This window comes from Microtus ochrogaster, chromosome 5, assembly GCF_000317375.1.
Source record: "Microtus ochrogaster isolate Prairie Vole_2 chromosome 5, MicOch1.0, whole genome shotgun sequence".
NCBI lineage: Eukaryota > Metazoa > Chordata > Mammalia > Rodentia > Cricetidae > Microtus > Microtus ochrogaster.
In genome coordinates this window covers 95,206,120-95,208,171 of record NC_022012.1, presented here as the reverse complement: position 1 = coordinate 95,208,171, position 2,052 = coordinate 95,206,120, and the positions used below count along the sequence as shown (strand labels likewise).

Below are 2,052 nucleotides of genomic sequence, written 5' to 3'. Positions count from 1 at the left end.
TATACATAATAAATAAATATTTTTTTAAAAAAATTACAGTACCTAATGTACTATATGTTGACTTTTTTATGTTAATTTTAAAAATTAGACATACAGGCCCAGAACCAGGGTTAAGTGTGGGACCATCCCAACATCCACCCCACCTGTGATCTGCTGGAGCACAGGTGGTGGGCCAGGTGGGGGTGGTGGGGCGGCCCTGTGGGCCAGGGCTACAGGATCTCCACAACACATCCAGGAAGAGTAGTAATACACAGATTAATAGAAATGGGTTAATTTGAGATGTACGAGTTAGTTAATAAGAAGCTTGAGCTAATAGGCCAGCCAAACAGTACTGTAATTAATATAGTTTCTGTGTGATTATTTGGGTCTGGGCGGCCGGGAAACGAAAGAACAGTCTCTGACTACACATTCTTTTCTCTTTACTTCTCAGAAGAATTTGTGCCATGCCCTTAGGAAATTCAATTCTTGATTCTTTGAAGATGAAGGCACTTTCAGGGCATGCTTACTGCCTAAGTATCAAGCACGTCCTCCTCAGGGCAGGGTACCTGATAGGCCTCAGCAGCTGAGGTCACCACCTGCTCCACAGCACCGACCACAAAGACGCCCTTCTTTATGTGTTCCCTCAAGTACAGTCCGGCTGACGCCGAGTCCAGCAGGTCATAGATCTGCTCATTGTAGACCTCAATAAAGGAGCACTTACACAGGAACGTCTTCCCAGCGCCAGCCTGTAAAAGTCAAAGCTCAATCAGCACACGCTTCACACAGTCACCCTCAGTTTTCATGAGCTACCGCAGGTATGCTCTCCTATGTCCTTTAATATATAAAAAATAATATGCGAAAATAATCTGGAAAACTAATTTCAAAACATTAGTTAACTTTAAGCATCATCACTGCTGTCACAGAAGTCCAGTTTGGAAAGGTAGCACGGAGCCTGCTTGTGGACATGGGAACTGAGCCGCTCAAATGGGTTCCACTGTCTTCCATAGTGAACTTCCTCCTAGTTTTGTCTATTAACATGTATTTATTGTGTTTGTATGTGTAGGCATGTACGTGTAGATCAAAGGATAACTTCTGGTCCCGGGGACCAAACCTGAGCCATCAGTATTGGTGACAACTGCCTTTCACTGGACCATATCATCAGCCCCAGATAAAGTTTTACTTGAAGTAAGATTTATGTTCTTTAAAAGATTGAAATTAATTCATCCTGAAAAATTTTGGGGTTGGAGAGATGGCTCAGTAACCGGTCAAAAGCACTTGCAGCTCTTATACAAGACTTGGGCTCGATTTCCAGCACCCACAGGTATTTTTGCACAACATCAATTCCGTATCTGTTGCCTTCTGGCCTCTACAAGCACTTTACACGTGGTGCACGTACGTGCTGGTAAATACTCTATGTACTTAAAATAGAAAACAAATACCAACTAGGGGCTGCAGAGATCGCTTATTGGTTAAGAGCACTTGGCTGCTTTTCCAGAAGACCCCCACTAGATTCTCAGCACACACGGAGGCTCACAATTATCAGTAACTCCAGTCCCAGGGGACCCAACCTGCTCTTCTGGTCTCAGGCACCAGGCTTGCCTGTGGTACACAAGACACACATACCAACAAGACATGCGATATTCATAAAAATAAATAAGTTTTTTTAAATGTAACCACAGAAACACATGGTGTTAAATTTAATTATTTTACTGTCATGCAATTTATATGTTTAATTGCAATGTTAGGGATATTTTTGCAAAGGAATAAATAGTAAACCAATGCTACTTACCAATTTCCTTGGTACACAAATATTTAAAGTACTCAATACCAAGGATTCTTAACTCTGGAATCTACCAAGCTAAGTACGTGCAACCATGAGAATGGTCTGACCAAGGAACCAATAAGGGGGAAAAGACGATATTCTCAGATGATGGAGTTCTAATCCACAAAGAACAAGACGACAGTGAGGTGCAAGCAAGAACTGCCAATAAAGAAGGATGGGTCCGCCATTAATGTACACCATGAGGACTTACAGGACGTGTCCACCATTAATGTACATCATGAGGACTTACA

General features: G+C 42.2%; 1 protein-coding gene across 1 annotated transcript in view; it reads right to left on the bottom strand.

The window, feature by feature from the left end:
- Nucleotides 1-2,052, bottom strand: part of Kif15 (kinesin family member 15) — a 53,091-nt gene that overhangs the window by 36,041 nt on the left and 14,998 nt on the right. Inside the window, exon 7 of the mRNA XM_005348151.3 lies at nt 546-725. Within this exon, the coding sequence (XP_005348208.1) occupies nt 546-725 (180 nt within the window). The remainder of the gene's footprint in view (nt 1-545; nt 726-2,052) is intronic.